The following is a 17,046-nucleotide window of genomic DNA, read 5'->3' as shown; positions in this document are numbered from 1 at the left end:
CTTGAGCAGTCCCTTCACTTCCTGCTAGCTTGATCCCCCCTCCACCAAAGTCATCTAACACGGCTGGGACTCCCAGCCGTGCTGACAGCTCTCTAGGGGAGATCCCCACCAGGGTTCCCACAGCACTCCAGGAAGCCAGCAGGGGCTCTGTGTGGTTCCAGGGTCTCACTTCCCAAAATGTATAACGGGGTAAACTCATATGCATGAGTGTTTTCTGGGGAGATGTTCACTGCTTTCAATAGATAGCCACAAAATGTTACAAGACAGTGGTTAAAGAGACCAGGTAAGGCCGGGCGCAGTGGCTCATGGCTCCCAGCACTTTGGGAGGCCAAGGCAGGCGGATCACCTGAGGTTTGGAGTTTGAGACCAGCCTGGCCAACAGAGTGAAACCCTGTCTCTACTAAAAATACAAAAATTAGCTGGGTGTGGTGGCCTGAGACTGTAATCCCAGCTCCTCGAGAGGCAGAGGCAGGAGAATCGCTTGAATCCGGGAGGCGGGGGTTGCAGTGAGCCAAGATCATGCCCCTGCACTCCAGCCTGAGCAAGACTCTGTCTCAAAACAAAACAGAACAAAAAAACACCAGATGATAAGAAATTAATGTTGATTTTGCTGAGTATTTAAACAGTATGTGGTTCTGTTTAAAAAAACAAACACTGATCTTTTTTTTTTTTGAGACAGAGTCTCGCTCTATTGCCAGGCTGGAGTGCAGTGGCATAGTCTTGGCTCACTGCAACCTCTGCCTCCCGGGTTCAAATGATTCTCCTGCCTCAGCCTCCCGAGTAGCTGGAAACTACAGGCGTGGGCCGCCATGCCCAGCTAATTTTTGTATTTTTAGTAGAGACAGATTTCACCACGTTGGCCAGGATGGTCTCGATCTCTTGACCTTGTGATCTGCCCGCCTTGGCCTCTGGAAGCACTGGGATTACAGGCGTGAGCCACCGCACCTGGCCACAAACACTGATCTTTTAAAGGCACGCACACTGAGTCCACAGGTGAGGTGTCCCGTTGGGACACACTTCACATTCACCAGCAAAGGAGACAAGCACAGCAGCAGCAGCACAGGACGCCCCTGCGCTGGCTGGGGGAGGGGCAGCCTCCCCCTACTCCTACAGATGCTCAGAGTCTTCCATAGCAAGCTGGAAGCCACCCAGCCCTGCCTGCAGCCTGACTCGGGAACCTCCATCCACGGCACAGCCTCCTTCCTGCCCAGTTGGGAAGCTCCCCCTTTCTGTATCCCTATAGAACTCAAGCTCGATCAGGGCCTCTGCCAGGAGCCTAACTCCCCCCACCCACAGAATGACCACCCCTCTCTGTGTCACAGCCTGTGCCTGACCCACGCACGGTCCCTGTCACTCTACTCCTCGGGACGGCAGCAGCGGCCCAACAACCAAATCAACAGCAGACATACCACATCTCTGGGAACAGGGTATTGAGGCCTTCCCAGCTGTAAACATTCAGGACAGCCAGCCAGAACTTCCCCCAGGAGGGGATGGCCACAGCACCACCTGAGAGGGGAGAGAATAGGCCCATGTCACCTGCTTCCTGTCAGCAAAGCCAGCACTGCTCTAGCTGGGAAGCTTCACCCTCTGGGAGTCACGTGTGCCCCTCTCCATGAGCCAAGGGCAGCCGCATGCGGATCTTGCAACCCCCATGTGCGAAGCAGGTTCCAGAGTGCTCAGAACTGCCCTGGATATACGGCTCCTAGGTGGAACCAGTGGCTTCCCTGGGAGTGAGTGTGTCCAGCCCCAGGAGAGGTGTTTGCAACCCCTGGCCCCAGGAAGGAGCACGTGAAGACAGCTACCTGGGAAGGTCCAGGGACACCTCAGTGCTCAGGTGAGTGAGGGGCCCAGGTGCACATGCACCTGGAGAAGGCAATGCGGGGAAGTGAGAGCGCACATTCAGCCTCGCCCTCTGAGCCAAGCCTGGGCTGCCCCCATCTGTGTCATCTCCACTTGGCAGACTGGTCCCGTACGGGAACAGGGACAACCCCAAACTCCAGAGTAGCTCCAGCACACTGGCCCCATGCCAGAGCCACTTCAGCAGCATGCAGTTCTGGCACAGCCACGCCATCTAAACACGCTTCTGAGGAGTCCCTGCTCCAAACCCCAAAAGGTATGCAAAAGTCAAAGACTCACAAAGCTACTAGGCAAAGTGCAGCCTAAACACATTCCTTCACCAGACAGGCGCCAGGACTGTGGTGGGAACCAGACAGCAGCCTTGGGGACGCAGCATCAATGACACCAAAGGCTGACAGTGAACTGATGACAACAGTGACAAGCCCATGAAGAAAGAAGGCAGGATCTCGTGAGAATGCGTAACAGGACACTCCATCTGGCATGGTAGGTCAGGAAGAGGTCCTCAAAGAAGGAACATGTAAAGTGTGAGCCAGCGGGGCAGGAGTGGAAGGTAAGAGGCTCCAGGTTAAGGAGGCAGTGCACGGCGAGCCCTGGGATAGCAAGGGCCTTTGAGGAGCTGACACGAGGCCCCTGTGCATGGAGCAGAGAGCAGGGCAGGTGGGATTGGCTATGGAAGGTCCGTGAAAGGCAGAAGACCAGACCAGGCCAGGCTCTGCAGAGCCGTATCATGAACTAGGTTTTCTTGGAGAAGCAGGAGTCATGGATTCCCTTGGGCTGGAATTGCCCTCAGGGCCTGTAGGCAAGAGGAGAGGTAGCCAGTCCGCGGCTTGGAGAGGTAGCCAAGGGCTTGGAGAGGTGGACAGCCAGGGCTTGGAGAGGTGGACAGCCAGGGCTTGGAGAGGTAGCCAGCCCAGGGCTTGGAGAGGTAGCCAGGCCACGGCTTGGACAGGTGGACAGTCAGGGCTTGGAGAGGTAGCCAGACCGGGGCTTGGAGAGGTAGACAGTTGGGGCTTGGAGAGGTGGACAGCCAGGGCTTGGAGAGGTAGCCAGGCCGGGGCTTGGAGAGGTGGACAGCCAGGGCTTGGAGAGGTAGCCAGGCCGGGGCTTGGAGAGGTGGACAGCCAGGGCTTGGAGAGGTAGACGGCCAGCTCGGAAGCTGCAAGCTCCAGGCCTGCTCTCACCTGCAGTCAGGCTGCCCCAAGAAGGTGGACATATTAACATGCTTTGTTTAAGTCTTCGCCAGTTCAGGAAACAAACAGAATTACCTAGTTGTCTTAATTTGCTTTGCTTTTTTATTTTTTCAGAGACAGGGTCTCACTCTGTCACCCAGGCTGGAGTGCAATGGTACAATCAGCTCACTGCAACCCAGAACTCCTGGGCTCAAGTGATCCTCCTGCCTTACTAGCCTCCAAGCAGCTGGGACTACAGGTGCATATCATCACACCTGGCTAATATTTTATTGTTTTTGTAGGGACCAGGTCTCACCATGTTGCCCAGGCTGGCCTCAAACTCCTAGGTTCAAGTGGTCCTTCCACCTCAATCTCCCAAAGTGCTGGAACTGCAGGCGTGAGCCACTGTGCCTGGCTCTTAATTTGCTTTTTTAAAAAAACGATGCCTAGGTTAAACAGTTTCTGCCTACTTCTGTTTTGACAAATTCCCTGCTCATGTGCTTTGCCCATTGTTTCAGCTGGAAGTGCATCTTTCTGTATCTCGTATGCGAGAGCTCATTATCGAGATGACATGAACCCCTGGCCCAGGACATGCTGCACAGGGCATACCTTTCTTGTGAAGAATGTTACGGGCTCGTACCAGGTCAGGATCGTCAGGCCCAACGCCCAGAATTCTGAGAGACACATAGTTGAGCGCAGTCCCAAACACGGTGGACTTATCCTCAATGTGCCTAGAGGGGCAGAGGACAGGTGAGAAACTGGTATCTGTCCTTACTTCTAAGAAATAAAGTAAAACTTTCTGTGGAGTTTCCTCAGAAAACTAAGAATGCTAAAATACCTTACCCTGACATAACATGCCACCACAGGAGAGCCCCGAGCAGCCACTCTGCAGTACAGATTCACGCACCTCCCATGACAACCGAGCCCCCGCACCTACCTCACCCTGACCCGCCTGCTCTACACCTTCCCACGCCTGAGTCAACACTTCTAGCCCCAGGGCATTTCACTTTGGGCTACAGCTCTGCTCCCAAAGCGTGTGCCACACGGCAAGAAAGCTGTCAGGCCCTGCCTCTACCTGCTGCCAGCCCAGAGTCAAAGGCAATTTTCTTCTGCCTTAAGTGATAACAGACTGACAGTTTTCACATGTGGGTCTCAAGAGTGTCCTAACAGTCACAAAACCTATTTAACAAAAGACGTGAGGCCGAGGCCCCACCTGCACAGCCTCCAGCCCACTCCCCTCCTGCTAGTCTCTCCCCAACCCACCCCGGGCCCACAGCTGCAATCACTCCTAATCCTTGGCAGCTGCCCGGAAACCCAAGCATCTCCTACATCATGAGAACACACACATGCACATGTGCAGTGACACAGGGGGGGCACACTCACAGGCCCCATCCACCGTCGGGCAGCTGCACTGACCGCAGGTACCGCACAATCTCTTCTCTGTATCCGGCTGGCAGAGGGATGCGTGCCACGTGGCAAGTGATCAGGAGGCCTGTGTGGCAGGAGAGATGTTCCTCGCTGGGGGCAGGTGGTCATCACTGCTAAGACCAGGCCCCTTTCCTCCTGAGCACCTCACTCCAACAGGGAGCTACCTCCTTCTCATGAAAACACCCCCCGAAAGGCCATTCCTCCCAAGCCCCCATGGGGGACTTTGGGAACAGGGCCAGAGGGAACGTCAGCCACAGCACAGGCGATGCTCCCTGCCTAGGGCCTGCAGAGTCCACTCAGCCATGCCTGGCTCCCATGACCATCTCGCTCAGAGAAACACCAAACCCTGTACAGCACCTCAAGAAGGCCTCTCCCAAGTGCCCTGAAGGTCCAAAAGGAACCAACATTTTAGATCAGTGGGCCTTCCATGAGGGGAGGCTGTTGGTCTTGCTTTAACATCTGCTAGGAAGAAAAATACAAAATTGGTCACCCTTGCATGTGGTAATACCTATTTGCTTATTTATACTTTTCTGTTTCATAAATTTTTTACAAGCATATGCCGCTTTGCAAATGTTGGGGGGGAGGGAGAGACAACAATAAATATTATCCACTAAGAACCTTCTGTCCCTAGCCTGGTCCTCTCAGGCATGGTGCTCACAGGCCACCCTCTACCCCCCATGCTTGGTTCCATCAGCCATGTGCCCCCAGAGCCTGGCACGGGACAGGTCTCAGGGCAGACCCCAGCCACATGTGCCATGGAATGAATACCTGACTCTGGCTTAGACAGTCAGAAGCCCTAGTGTTCAAACCATCCAGACACGCCCTGGAAGAAGAGCAGATGGACTGAGAGACAGCGCACGGGGTCACATAAAATGAGCCATCCCAAAACAAGCCCATCTCTTTCCTAACAGTTATAATGCTGTTAGGACGGGGAAATGTGCAGACAGGAGCAGAGCCAGCATCTTCCTGATTTTACAGGCAAGGAAACTGAGGCACAGCCAGTAAATGGTGGGGCTAGGTCAGACCCCACTCAGTGCTCACCACAGTGCTGCCCAATGCTGCACAGGCCACACTTGATGGGAGTTGTCTACATAGTATCATGGACCAGGAGCATTTTCCAAAGTCCAGAAAGAGGGAAGAAAAGCTCCAACTCAGCCAGGCGCGGTGGCTCACACCTGTAATCCCAGCACTTTGCGAGGCTGAGCGGGGCGGATCATGAGGTCAGGAGTTTGAGACCAGCCTGACCAACATGGTGAAACCCCGTCTCTACTGAAAATACAAAAATTAGCCAGGAATGGTGGCGCATGCCTGTAATCCCAGCTACTTGGAAGGCTGAGGCAAGAGAATCGTTTGAACCCAGGAGGCGGAGGCTACAATGAGCCAAAATTGCGCCATTGCACTCCAGCCTGGGGAACAAGAGCGAAATGCTGTCTCAAAAACAAAAAACAAAAAAACTCCAACTCACAGCCAGCCCACAGGAAGGGTCCCAGCAAGCTAAGCCCAGAGCCAAAGCAGCAAGAACAAACAACACAGTAGTCCCCACCAACCAAGCACCACTGCGTGCCTGACACTGTGCACATAACCAAACCTGATTCCAATCCTGTCACAGATGAGGCTACAGAGGCAAAGTGAGGCTGACCCATCTCCTGACCAACTCTATGTCATTGCCTTACCATGAGCCCTGGGAACAGTCTCAACATTCCCTGATGGGGCCAAGGGAAGAAAGAGCACCTTGACTTCCCCTAAGGACAAGCCCTCAAATCCCAGGACAGGAAAATTCAAAGCTGTACAGTCCAGGTGGCAGCAGGGCTAGAAGTCAAAGCGGAGATGGGATCCCAGTGCTCCTCCTGCTAGTCTAGTGACCTGGAATAAATGTGCCTCAGCTTCCTAATGTATCTCATTAGGCTTATTCTAAGGACTAAAAGAAGAACAAGACTTGAGCAGGGCTTGGCCTACAGTAAACACCATGGAACTCTTTTTAACATAAAAGGCCAACACTTCCCAAACTAACATATAAACCTAATGCAACTTCATTTCAAGTCCCAACAGGTTTTATTCTGGGACAGAATCAGGATAAAGGCAATTTGGATGAGTAAATAAATAGATACAGGTAAGAGATGTTTTAAAAAGAAAGGCAACAAAGGTATATGAGGACTTTCTATCTACTACAAAGTCAGCATAGTAAAAGAAAATGACATATCAATAAAAGTCATTACAGAAACAAAACCTATTTATGTAGGAATCCACATCATTGAAACAATGCTGTGGAAACAATCACAAGTCACTAAGGAAAAAGTCCTATTGCATAAATTCATAGGAGGGAATTTCCCATTTTACAAGGCTGAGGATTTCTGCAGAGAAACACTCCCAGTATGTAAAATAGTCTTGTGTAGCCAAATCAGTTCAATACCCAGGCAGTCCAACTGCTATGCTCCTCCTACTCACCAGCCTGAACCTAAAGTTCCCCTGCAGTAGCTAAGAGTAAGTTCATAGCAGATAACAGCTCCCCACCCACCACTCTGCCCACCTACAGCCCCTTGGCACAGGCTAGGTCTTCCACCTGGAATGCCCATCCCACTCTGTACTGAGACTTCAAAGCCCATCTTCCTCCTCCCTCAAGGCAACACAGACCCCTAGAGAACCACTTGCTTCTCTTATCAGAGAGCCTGTCACCCTACACTGGCAAGGCTAGCTGATCCCCTAGGCCAATAGCAGGACCATTCTGACACAGAGCAGAGTTTGCCAGCCCTTTTCTATGTGAGCCCCTGGATTTTCACCTGCTTCATCAAAACCCTACACCAGGCTGGGGCAGGATCCCAAGGGTGATCCAGGGTGGCCATACCCTCAGGCTGGGGCAGCATACTCCTACCTGGCAGGAGGAAAAGTGGGCCACCGTAGTCACCCGTCCAGTGCCCATCCTCAGCCTGCAGCCCCACGTAAAATGTCATCCCGTTCAGAGCCCCCTCACAGGCGGTGTGGGCTTTGGGCAAATCCTTAAAGTAATTCTTCTGCAAAGAGACCGAAAAAAAAAAAAAAAAAAAAAAAGAGAGAGAGAGCTGACGGGACTGTTGAGCGGCCAGAGGAGCCCTCTTCATATACAGCCCAAGTCAAAGTAGTGAATCTAAATTACTTTAAAAGTGTCAGGGCCGGGTGCGGTGGCTCAAGCCTGTAATCCCAGCACTTTGGGAGGCCGAGACGGGCGGATCATGAGGTCAGGAGATCGAGACCATCCTGGCTAATACGGTGAAACCCCGTCTCTACTAAAAAATACAAAAAACTAGCCGGGTGAAGTGGCGGGTGCCTGTAGTCCCAGCTACTCGGGAGGCTGAGGCAGGAGAATGGCGTGAACCCGAGAGGAGGAGCTTGCAGTGAGCTGAGATCCGGCCACTGCACTCCAGCCTGGGCGACAGAGCGAGACTCCGTCTCAAAAAAAAAAAAAAAAAAAAAAAAAAAAAGTGTCAGCTGTTTCTATCAAAAGTCTGAAACTCTTCGATATCACACCTCAGCAAAGTAAAAGAACAGTTGCACATTTTCATTGCTTTACTTTCCAGTCACGTATTCTTAACTTCTCCAAGATGTCTGGAATAAACTAGGCACCCAGAGTGTGGGGTGGGGCACGGGCGCCCACCTGGGCCTGGGACTCGGGCCTCTCAAAAAGGGCCCAAAGGGTGGCACAGCCTTTCCCACGGTGGCCGGGGCTTGGCAGGAGACCCTGTTTACACTGCAGACTCTGACGAGGAACATCTCTTCCAACGCACACAACGAAGACACTGGATCCAAACACGTTTTGTGAATAAAAACAAAGTTACAACTATCTTTGCAACTCTTCCATAAGTCAAAAATTACCTCAAAATAAGGTGCTAAAAAATGCAACATTAGGAGTCTCCTATGCCTGGTTTAGAGATGAAGGGCCGAAGCGGAGGGGCCCGTGAACGCAGCTCCCGTGGGCGCTCGCCTTGGGGATGGGCGTCGCTGGCCGGGTTCTTCCACCCGCCTTTCTGAGAGAAAACGTGCTCCTCACGGCTCACCCCTCAGGGCCCCGCGGGGTCCCCGCGCTCGCGGACGCTCCGCGGAAGCCACTTACGGTGTCCAGCCCCAGGGCGTGGGCTTCCAGACCGGTCTGCTCGCGGCCGGCGCGCTCGTCCTGCAGGTAGGTCCACGTCTGCCGGCCCCTCTCGCAGCTGAGTCGCCAGCGGCCGAGGTCGGTGGCGGGCTCGGTCTTGTAGGGGCCCCCTCGGCGCCGCAGACACCTGAGGGCCACCGGCCGTCAGCGACCCAGGCCTCGCCCCGACCCCCGGCCCACTGCCCGCGTCGCGCTCTCCTCAGCACCCAGACCACCCTGCCCGCGCCAGGAGCCCGGGGCGAGGGGACTCACGTGCCCTCAGTCATTGCAGCCGCAGTGCTCTACGCCGCCCACTACCAGCCGCCAGCTCTCGGCACCCGGGACCTGCCGCCCAGCCCCGCCCCTCCCGCGCGCACTACGCAGGCGCGAGCCTCGGCCGACGCGCAGGCCCAGGTGGGTCGATGCCCACGAAACCAATCAGAGCGCCGTGAGCGTGAGCCCGGGGTGTGTCAGGCGACCACAGTGGTGGAGCGCGAGGAGCACCATGCGGCGTGGGGCGGGGCCTGAGGGGGCGGGGCTGCGACGGGGCTGGGGAGGTGGGTGGGGACTTATGGGCGGGCCATGAGGGGCAGGGCTGGTCGGTGGGGCGGTGGGGGCGGGGATGGTGGGTGGGGCCGGCGGGGATGGTGGGTGGGGCCGGCGGGGATGGTGGGTGGGGCCGGCGGGGATGGTGGGTGGGGCCGGCGGGCGGGGGCGGGGCCTCCTGCGCGCCCCTTAGAGGCTTGTTTCCCGGGAGCTTGGCCTCGTGCGCAGCGCTCTCCCGTGAGCGTGTCTGAGGCGCCGGTGAGGAGGGTCCCGCCGCAGGTCGGAAGGAAGGACGTGGGGAGCGAGGCTCGAGCGAGGGACAGCGAGTGCGAAGGTCGGGCAGCAGGGAATTGCTGTCGCATGGCAGGATTTGCCCGGACGCCGGGGCCGGGGCTGGGGGCAGGAGGCCGCCCTGAGGTGAGGTGGGCGCGGGCGGTCGGGGCCAGTGCAAGACCAGGGGGAGGGCGCCACCCGGCGTCCCTGGGAAGCTGAGCGCCGCGTAGCCTTCGCCGGGGGGAAGGGGGTAGACGCAGTGAGGCCGAGGCCCCGAGGCCTGGCGGACCACAGGGGCCAGAAGCCCTGCAGCCTAGGGCAGGGAAGGGCTGCGTTGCAGGCCAGGACCGAGCGCGGTAGAGCCTCAGCTGCTCACGAGGTCGCTGGAATTCGGGGTGGGCGCCCCCAGGAGAAATTAAAGGTGAAGAGGCTTAGCAGCAGTGGGAAGAGGAAGATGGAGGCGGAGCGAGTGACCGAACTTGGAAGGGACAGCCGGACGCAGCAGGGCAGGAGGCGTCTGACTGTTGGAAACATGGCTGACGTCTGGAGACTGCAGCCCGTGGTCCCTAAGGTCAAGGACCCAGCGTGTCTTCGTCTGGCCCACAGAAGCCCTAACATCCAATTACAACTGCCCCAGCCTAATGAGCGTTTCTGCACCCACTCCTCAATTCCTACCCCCAGCCTAACTTCGAAGGGGGCGTGAGCCACAGCAAGTCGGAGAAGAAAGTTGGAAGAGAGAGGGGACAAAAGAATACCCACAGGCATCTTCCCCCAGTGGAATAGCGGGGTTTTAGACAATCAAGGATACTCACCTTTTCCTATCCCAGTTCAGAAACGAATGAAAAAGACACAGCAATAAGATGGGTGGATATTAACATATCAGCCTTGCCACAAATTAAAAAGCTAGCTTGAAGGACAAGGCTCAAATCTGCAAGCAAGAGGGCAAGCTACTAAATCACCCGTAAGTCAGACAAACATATCCCCCAGCCTCTGGGCCATGGAACTGCCTCACCAAGCACTATGCAATCGAGTGCTGACCAGAAGACACCCCTCCAGTCAACCCACAGACCCCAGAAAGAGTACCCAGAGGAGCTTGAGCACTCCACCCTATCTGTTCTCTGAAATTCAACCAAATGAGTCACTCTGCTTCTCTGGAAGCAGAAAGAGGCTGGAAGTTTTTCTCCAGATAAGTTCCTCCATGTAGAAACATGAAGAATAGGAATAAGGGGCTTCAGCCTGGATGGAATCTCACACTGAACCTGGCAAAGCTAGGTGAGGGAAGAGGTTTCAATTGGAGAAGAGTTTGAGTTTTGATATTTTAATGGACTGGACTTTTTATGAGTAAAATAACCCGCTTTTTTTAATGTCTGAAAGAGAACAAAAACTGTAAACTACGTCTGGGAATTGACGCAGTTAAGCTTCTAGGGGCAGTCATGAGAAAAAAAACTGTTCCTATCAGCTTGCATACTACTGCATCCAACTTGTTCATTAGGCCAGATACAGACGGCTCTGAGGATTTTGGCCTGCACAACTGGGTATATGGTGGTGGTCATTTACTAAAATAGAGGTGTCTTTTATTGATTTATTTAGTGAGAGGATCTCAGTCTGTCACCCAGGTGGGAATGCAGTGGCACAACCATTAGCTCACTGCAGCCTCAAATTCCAGGGCTAAGTGATCTTCCGGGCTCAGCCTCCTGAATAGCTTAGACTACAGGCCTGTGCCACCACACCTGGCTAATTTTTTTTTAAGTTTGGTAGAGACACGGGGTCTTGCTATGTTGCCCAGGATGGTCTCAAACTCCTGGCCGCAAGGAATCCTCCCACTTCAGCCTCCCAAAGTGTTGGGATTATAGGCATGAGCCACTGCATCTGGCCTCAAATAGGGAAAGTTTGATTGGAAAATTCAGCTTTTAGTGGGGACAAGTTATACTAGAGATGCTTATTAGACATTCAAGTGAAATATTGAGTAGGCTAGCATTCAGGGGAGAAGATAATGCTAGAGATAGGAATTTGGGAGTCATTTGCTTTCAGGTAGTGTTTGAAATCATGAGATTGGACAAGATGAATTAGGAAATGCACATAAAACAGAGAAGTTCCAGGATGAGCCCTGGGGCACCAACCTTTTCCAGTATAGAGGAATGGCCAGAGAGAGGAGGAAAACCAGAGGAATATGAAGTCATAATATAAGTGAAGACATGGTGATCTTTGCTGAGGCTTTGAAGGGATTGCAAAATGAAGACTGAGAATTTATTATTGGATGCAACGAAACAATGTATTGGTGACTGACAAAGCTATCTCAGGAGACATGGGGAGAAAAGCCTAATGGCAGAATTTTGAAAAAAATTTTCAGCTAAACATGGCAGACTGAGCATAAACATTAACCTCCATTTCCTGCCCAAACCCTACTCACATAAAGTAATAAAAGACCAAAAAACCCCACAAAGAATGGGAGAGGAGACACCAGTAAGCAAGAGAAGTCAACAAAATTATAGAGACTGGGAATGGATGGAGAAGTGATAACTGACTTAGCCAGAGAGAGTTGAGACTTAACGTTTGTGGGTGAAGCCAACAAGAGACCATTCCTGCCAGCAAATACCAGGAAGGTGCAGAAATTGGAATAACTGGTGGAAAATTTTTGTGAGGAACAGTGTGACCACAGGTCCCCTCTCCTACTTGGGTGGAGGAAGTCTGCAGTAGTTGAATCAGAGTAGGTGTTACCTTAGGCATGAGGCATAGCTGAGGGTCACTGAAAGCAGACAGATTGAGTCAAGGCTCACTTCTCCCACTCAGCCAGATAGCATGAGATAAGAGTGGAAGGATTCCTCTGGAGCAGCTGGCCCAAAAGAAAAGTCCTGCAAACACTGGCAACTGTAACCCAGTAGAAAAACAGAAACCTATTAGCTGGCAGACTGTACCCATTGACAGTTTTCAACAAGCTCCTTAGAGCCCCATCGTCAGCATGAGCCAGACATTTGGGGAAAACAGTACGACATTACCTCCAGCCATGCAAGTGATCCATCTTGGACCGCTGACCAGTCAAGCCTTCAGATGACTCTAACCTCAGCCAATACCTGACTGCAGCTGCATGAGAGATCCCAACAGAAAGCTGCCCAGCTGAATCCTCAAATTTAAGCTACTGTATTTGGGGTGATTTGTTCAATAGCAATAAAAAACTAGACAAAAGGACTACAAAGTGCCCAGCAAAATAAATTGGGCAGGGGTTGGGGAGGGAATGGGGAGGCAACATATGAAGTAATGTCATTGAGAAATTTGAGAACACCAGGAATAGAGGTGATCTCAAAACTTTCCAGCAACAAAAAAAGCAAAACCACAAAGGAATTATTTCCAATCTAAAATTCTATTCCCATTCAAATGATGAATCAAACATAAGGATAGATAAGTCCAAAAAAACACCATTTCTTTACTCTCACAACATCCTTTTGACACCAGATGTAGAGGATTTCTCCCCACCGGCAAGCAAGCATTCAGCTGTGCAGCAGACACCAGCTGGGTATCTGCTTCAATCCTGCACCATCTACCTGGAGACAGCAGCAGATCACACAAGTTGAGGACTCTGTGCCACAAGACTGACGCCCATGTCCAGTGTCAATCACAAGCCCCAGGTTGTTTTACCTGTCCTGGGTTCCCAAGACCCCTCCTTGGCTTTAATTTACAAGAGCAGTTCACAGAACTCAGGGAAACACATATTTATTATAAGGCTATTTTAAAGGCTACAAATAAACAGCCAGATGAAAAGATATGCAGGGCAAGGCCTAGAAGAGTCCCAAGAGCAGGAGCTTCTGTCTGCAAGGAGTTGAGATGTGCCATTCTCCCAGCATGTGGACGTGTTCCTGTCTACCTTCCTGGAAGCCCCCACACATTCGGCTATCCACAAGCTCTCTGAACCCTGTCCTTTTTGGTCTTTAGGAGGCTTCATTACATAGGCATGATTGATTAAATTATTGGCCATTGGTGATCAACATCACTTTCAGTCCCTCTCCCCCAACCTCTGGGAGTTTGGGGGGTAGGCTGAAAGTTTCAACCCCTCTGAGCATGCCCTGGTCTTTCAGATGACCGGTCCCTATCCTGAAGCTACACAGGAGCTGTCCACCATCAGTCATCTTACTAGCATACAAAAAGACATTACTTTGGAGATTCCAGGGATTTTAGGAGTTGTATATCAGAAGGCAGAGACAAAGACCAAATATATATTTGATAATATTACAGTAGAAATAAAGACATTTTAGATATTCAAGCTCAGAAGGCTACTAAAGGACAGGCTCCATCAAGAAGAGAAAACCAAGGAAGAAGAAAATACGATTCGGAATCCAGGAAATGCTCAAGTTATGGCGGGAAGACGGGGTTCCCAGAGGAACATCTTGAAGAGAAAGTGGAGCATATTACCTGATGCACATGACTTTGTTGGGAAGAGCTTTATACTTAGGGCAGTGACTTTTGGGTGAAGTAGTGACAGGAGCATAGAAAACCAAGCAAATGGGAAAAACAATGTAATTATTAACTCCAGGAAAAATCAAAAGTTGTACCTAAAGGAAATGTAATCATAAACCAACAAAGGGCTCAACAGCAAATGGTAAACGTACAGTTATACTAAACTGTGAATGCAGGTTTCAGCCAATATTAAATTGCTTAGGGAGGCTAATATGAGAGGAAATGTGGGTGTCGAGGGTAGGGGTGATAGTATGTTGTGGGAAAGACAGTATAAGAGAAGCTAACTCCTCTTCCATTGTAGGAAGTCAACAGTGTCTAAAGTCAAGATTAAGAAATAGCATCAAGTCTTTACATGAAGTTAATCACTGAAGATCCCTGAGTTGAGTAGCGTGTGTTTGGAGAAGCAGGGATTGGATGGTAGATTTGGTAGAGGAGGAGGTTCTCTTCTTAGTGCTATTGTTTTCTCAGTGAAATAAGAAGGACATGATCTAAGAAGTTTGAAGAGAATGAGAAGACATGAAATAAGAGTCTGGGGATGTAGGATTAAGTCAGGAGATGCTGAGTGCCAGTTTAAGATTGGTGGTCATATGCAACGTCACCAGGTCTATTAATACCTCTTTCTGTATATGGCTCAAATTTTATCCCCTCTTCACACCAATTGCTAGCAAACAGGCTTATTCCCTTTGAATTTCACCCAAATGCCTGTAGCACCCACCTCTCAAGATTCCTGCCCCACATGCCATTTTTAAAAGAAAATGTGACTAGATCACTTCTCTGCCTAATCTTCAACAACTGGTTCTCACAGCTCTCAGAAGGTGACAAGAATCTCTGACCTCACCCTGCTGGCCTGTTCCCCTCACTTGGCCACAAACCAAGCTGGTACCTTCAAGCTTTCATCATGTCAAGTACACTGTCCCCAGCTACACCCCTGCACTCCTCTCCAGGAATTCTTTCTCCTCTACCCAACCAGACCCTGTTCCATCCTCTGTTTCTTCCTTGCTACCAATTCAGGCCCACGCCTCACGCACATTCTCTGAGAATTATGTACATAAATACCTGCTGACTCTCCTGGATGTAAGCTGGGTAGGCTTAGCAGGCAAAGGCCGTGTCTTTCTTTATCTCTGCATCACTGATGTCTGGCACATCAAGGACTGCTGAGAGAATGAATTGCCTGTTACACATGGAAATGTAAGCTCCAAACTGCCTCAGAGCATATGCTGGTGGGTGACAATCTGAGGTGGTCATGAATATAGGAGAATATTGAAGAGGTCACACAGGGGCAACAACTTTTCATTATGAAAAACTGGGAGACTTTGACACTTAAATGGTTTATTTGCATGATTAATAATTACATTTCCAACAGTGCATCAAGCATCTGAGAATAACATTATTTTGAGTAAAAACAGAAACTCTTTGGGAGAGACCCCCTCCCCACAGGTCAGCTGCTCAAATGTCCACCATATCTAGCAGCGCAGAGAGATGGAGCTCAGAGGCAACTTCCTCTTCCCTTGAACTCCGGATCAGCCTTTCCAGGTGCTTTAGCCGTTCGGTTAGACATGTTCCTGTTGCCTCTGACAGCTGCAGTTGCTGCCTCGTCATGTCACTCTATTTGAATAAAAAAGAAACTAAACAGTATTGGAATGTCAATAAACCACGACCTATTCTCTGTGAAGAAACTAGATCTGGATCATGTTAGAAACTTCATCTGAGTAGTCATTTATTTTTACAGAGGGAAAAAAAAATGACCCATTGTACATCCTTCCAGCCTCATTTAGCTCTTACATTCAGCTGGTATCTGCATACAGACTGTTTGCCTTTGTATTCTATCATGAACAATTTCCAGTGTCAGTCATTTTTCACCCAGGCTGGAACACGGTGGCATGATCATAGCTTACTGCAGCCTCAAACTCCTGGGCTCGAGTAATCCCTCAGCTCAGCCTCCTGAGTAGCTGGGACAACAGGCATGTAGCACCATGCCTGGCTAATTATGTACTGTAGAGATGAGATCTCTTTATGTTGCCCAGGCTGGACTCAAACTCCTGGGCTTAAGCGATCCTCCCTCCTCAGCCTCCCAAAGTGCTGTGATTACAGGCATGAGCCACCGCGCCCAGCCAGTCATTTTTAGAAAATATCATCAAGGGCTGTGAATTATTCTATCATGTGAATGTATTATAATTGTTTAATCAGACTCCCATCTTCAAACATTTATTGCTTCTACTTTTATACAATATAACTAATGCTACAGTCAACATTTTTATACATTAATTTTTAGGGAATATCTGGTAGGTCAGAATTCTTCAGGTCAGAATTGATAATTCAAAGGGCATGAACTTTTTTTTTTTTTTTTTTTTTTTTTTTTTTTTGGAGACACAGTCTCGCTGTGTCGCCCAGGCTGGAGTGCAGTGGCCGGATCTCAGCTCACTGCAAGCTCTGCCTCCCAGGTTTACGCCATTCTCCTGCCTCAGCCTCCTGAGAAGCTGGGAGTACATTAGCTGGGGCTACAGGTGCCTGCCACCTCACCCGGCTAGTTTTTTGTATTTTTTAGTAGAGACGGGGTTTCACCGTGTTAGCCAGGATGGTCTTGATCTCCTGACCACATGATCCACCCGTCTCGGCCTCCCAAAGTGCTGGGATTACAGGCTTCAGCCACCGCGCCCGGCCAGCATGAACATTTTTAAAGTATTTGCCCAACTGATGAATGGAAACAGTAAGTTATTTTAATTTGCTTTTCTCCCCTATTGAAGGGCTTCCTAAAGCCAGACCAGGAGCACAGTTTTTACCTGTTCAGTGGCTCATATTTGTGATTGAAAAATCTGTTTCTGCATCTTTAACCACTGAAGGAAGAATGGTAAGGTAAAAAGACCTTAGGCTTTGGAGCCAGTTGGATCTGGCTTTGAAAAGCAACCCTGACCACTCACTACTTGAACACTCTTGGGTGAGGCTCTTGACTTGGGAGCTTACCTTCTGCATTCATTAGTTTTCCTCAGGAAAAATTAATCCCAGAAGGGAGGTCTGGGTAATGCCGAAGCTTGGACAATATGTGCTCCAAGAGAAGCTGCTGTCATCACCTTAATGCCCTTAACTACACATCAGCACACAGTTACAGGTCTTACTCAGTTCTTAAGAATATTTCTTTTCTATTCTTCATTTATTCCATAGGCAGAAACTCAAAATCAGTTGGGTCTCTATAACAATGATATGGATAAAGTTTAAGAAAAGGTC

At 50.8% G+C, this 17,046-nt stretch overlaps 2 protein-coding genes across 4 annotated transcripts in view; both read right to left on the bottom strand.

Annotated features, from left to right (window-relative positions):
- The window catches only part of LSS (lanosterol synthase), a 37,765-nt gene extending 28,836 nt beyond the window's left edge, over window positions 1-8,929 (bottom strand). The window contains exons 1-6 of the mRNA XM_050784337.1: window positions 8,830-8,929; window positions 8,539-8,704; window positions 7,324-7,462; window positions 4,410-4,518; window positions 3,636-3,757; window positions 1,410-1,506 (exon numbers count right to left, since the gene is read on the bottom strand). Of these exons, the coding sequence (XP_050640294.1) occupies window positions 1,410-1,506; window positions 3,636-3,757; window positions 4,410-4,518; window positions 7,324-7,462; window positions 8,539-8,704; window positions 8,830-8,843 (647 nt within the window). The 5' untranslated portion in view covers window positions 8,844-8,929. The remainder of the gene's footprint in view (window positions 1-1,409; window positions 1,507-3,635; window positions 3,758-4,409; window positions 4,519-7,323; window positions 7,463-8,538; window positions 8,705-8,829) is intronic.
- Window positions 8,930-15,136: 6,207 nt separating this feature from the next.
- The window catches only part of MCM3AP (minichromosome maintenance complex component 3 associated protein), a 53,520-nt gene continuing 51,610 nt past the window's right edge, over window positions 15,137-17,046 (bottom strand). For all 3 annotated transcript variants that reach the window (XM_050784320.1, XM_050784321.1, XM_050784319.1), the window contains exon 29: window positions 15,137-15,429. In XM_050784320.1, the coding sequence (XP_050640277.1) occupies window positions 15,271-15,429 (159 nt within the window). In that variant the 3' untranslated portion in view covers window positions 15,137-15,270. The remainder of the gene's footprint in view (window positions 15,430-17,046) is intronic.

This window comes from Macaca thibetana, chromosome 3, assembly GCF_024542745.1.
Source record: "Macaca thibetana thibetana isolate TM-01 chromosome 3, ASM2454274v1, whole genome shotgun sequence".
Taxonomy (NCBI): Eukaryota; Metazoa; Chordata; class Mammalia; order Primates; family Cercopithecidae; genus Macaca; species Macaca thibetana.
Note: the sequence above shows the minus strand (reverse complement) of the source record. Positions and strands in the feature narration are given on the sequence as shown.